General features: G+C 43.6%; 1 protein-coding gene across 1 annotated transcript; it reads right to left on the bottom strand.

Annotated features, from left to right (window-relative positions):
- Positions 1-308: 308 nt before the first annotated feature.
- On the bottom strand, positions 309-1,940 carry GJA10 (gap junction protein alpha 10). The gene has a single exon (XM_025384493.1). It carries the CDS (start codon positions 1,938-1,940, stop codon positions 309-311), a length of 1,632 nt encoding a protein of 543 aa, XP_025240278.1.
- Between the last annotated feature and the right edge of the window lie 438 nt (positions 1,941-2,378).

Raw genomic sequence — 2,378 nt, 5'->3', positions numbered from 1 at the left:
TGCTCCCTCAACCAGGATGGCTTCTTTCACGTGCCCCAGTCCTCCCAGTTTTGGAAAAACTTGTCACATCTTTCAAGATTCAGTTCAAGGTAACTTCAACTATGAACCTTTCCCTGACCTATCCATATGACCACTCCCTCCTTTGCTCACTCATTCCCACTAACATGATGCCTTACACTTGATACATTTACATGTTTACCTGTCTAAATTTTCCTCCTACATCCTGAGTCCTTTGATGTCAGAGACTGTATTTTATCCATTTATATGCCCAGCACTTATAAAAGCAATTGGTATAAGTTTTTTCTATTTTATGAATTGAATTTAACTGAATGTATTGAATGAATAATTTTATCTCTCCATAAATAATCTCCCTCTCCATCTGCCTCTCTGTCAACAGAAACATACATACACACCCCAGGAAGGAAGAAAGGAAAAAGAAAGCATCCAGGATGGAACAGTTTTTGGGATAGTTCCATGATCGGTAGGGCTGTCTGTCTTACCATTGATGTTCTGTGCCCAGGGACTGAAGGCAGAGGTGAGGGGCTATTTTCCCAGTGAGGAAAATCCAAGCAGGAGCTATTCCGAGAACCAGAACTTCCTGAGTCACTGTGCAGGTGTCGCTTTTCAGACAACAATCTGGACAGAAAGCTGGCCTTGCGACTGCCCGGGCGAGATCTCTCTATCCAGACCCCACTCTCTCTCATGCTGCCTTCACTGTCTCTGCAGTGACTATGAAGATCTGTCAGAGGCTCACCTGAGGGTTCTGGGTCCTGGGACTGCTCCCAGGTTCCTATTGCATAGGATGGACAGTTTCTAGGAGCCGTAGTTGTACCTAGCCAGGACTGAGACATTGTATTCTGCAGGCCAAATGAAGACTGGTCTGATTGCTGTCCCAGGTGCTGATTTCCAGCACTGCCAGCCCAGGGACATGGGCTGTGAACATGGAGCTGTCCAATGTGCTGATCCTTCTCAGACCAGTCTTTTTTCCCATTGGAAGGGTCTACTTCAAGTTGCCTGGGCTGTGGGATTTGCCACATGGTTTTAGACTTTGGCACATTAACTCGAATGACTTGCTGTTGATTGTTAGCTTGAAGTGGAGAGATTGTTTCAGGCAAGGAAGAGCAAATCATACACTGCTGGGCCACCGAATATTTCTTCAAATGGAATGGAGGGCCTGTTTCATCCTCAATGCCCTCACCGCTGGATTTCTTATAAAGTGTCCTCATAATTTTTCTGATGCCCAGATGAAATATTTCCAGTATATTGAGTAACAAGGAAATGGCTGCAATGCTGTGCATAAAAAGCATGAAAATTGTCTTCTCAGTGGGCCTGGATACAAAGCAATCCACTGCATTGGGGCAAGGAGGTTGAGTGCATTTGTAAAGGGGGTGCATTTGAAATCCATAGAGAATATATTGGCCTATCATGAATCCTACTTCCAGCACAGATCTGGTCAAGATGTGTAAGACATAAGTACGCAGCAGACATCCTTTCAGAGGGACTTTATGGATCCTCTTCTGCTCCTCTAACCTCCTCAGTTCCCTATCTATTCTTTGCTGCTCCTCCAAGTCAAGCTCTGGATTCTCCATCTGGGCTCTAAGGTATGACTTTTTCCTTTGTCTCTCTTTCTCAAAGGCCCTCAGCCTATAAAGTGCATGGCCCATATAGACCAAAGAAGGAGAAGACACAAAGATGATCTGTAAAACCCAGAACCTGATCAAAGAGATAGGGAATGCATCATCATAACAGATATTGTTGCAACCTGGCTGCCGGGTGTTGCAGTCAAATGCTGACTGTTCATCATCCCAGACATCCTCAGCAGCCACACGAAGTACCAGCATTCGGAAGATGAAGAGGATGGTCAGCCAGATTTTCCCCACTATGGTTGAGTGGGAGTGAACTTCCTCTAGGATGCCACCCAATAAGTTCCAATCCCCCATGGTTAAAGACTAATGTCTGAAATATACAGAAAACACTGAGGTTAATAGCACCCATGGTGGTAACATATAGACACAAGCTCAAAAATACAGTAGGTTCTTTTGTATGTCAGCAAAACTATGAAGGATATTCCAGCCCTAATATTTATAGCCCATGCTTAAAATAGGATATTTCCAAAGACATTAATTTTCGAAAAAACACTAAAGACCCCCCCACAATTTCACCACAGTTTACTTCTTCCTATTCTCTTTTACTCTCCCCCACACAGCTGCTTGTTATTCTAGTATACAAATAGGTCTCCATATTTGTGCAATTCATTCTAATTGCACAATTGTATTCATTTTTTTATCCTTATGAGATATTCTACTTACCATACATCTGACATGATCAGAGGAGTCTCAATTCCTCAGGAAGTGTTCCCTACCCATCCCAAGTTGTAG

Source organism: Theropithecus gelada, chromosome 4, assembly GCF_003255815.1.
Source record: "Theropithecus gelada isolate Dixy chromosome 4, Tgel_1.0, whole genome shotgun sequence".
NCBI classification, from domain to species: domain Eukaryota; kingdom Metazoa; phylum Chordata; class Mammalia; order Primates; family Cercopithecidae; genus Theropithecus; species Theropithecus gelada.
The sequence above is the reverse complement of the archived record's forward strand: the minus strand, read 5'-3'. Positions and strand labels throughout refer to the sequence as shown.

Coding starts and splice junctions, on each gene's coding strand:
- GJA10 (XM_025384493.1), bottom strand. CDS start 1,940: ATGGGGGATTGGAACTTATTGGGTGGCATCCTAGAGGAAGTTCACTCC.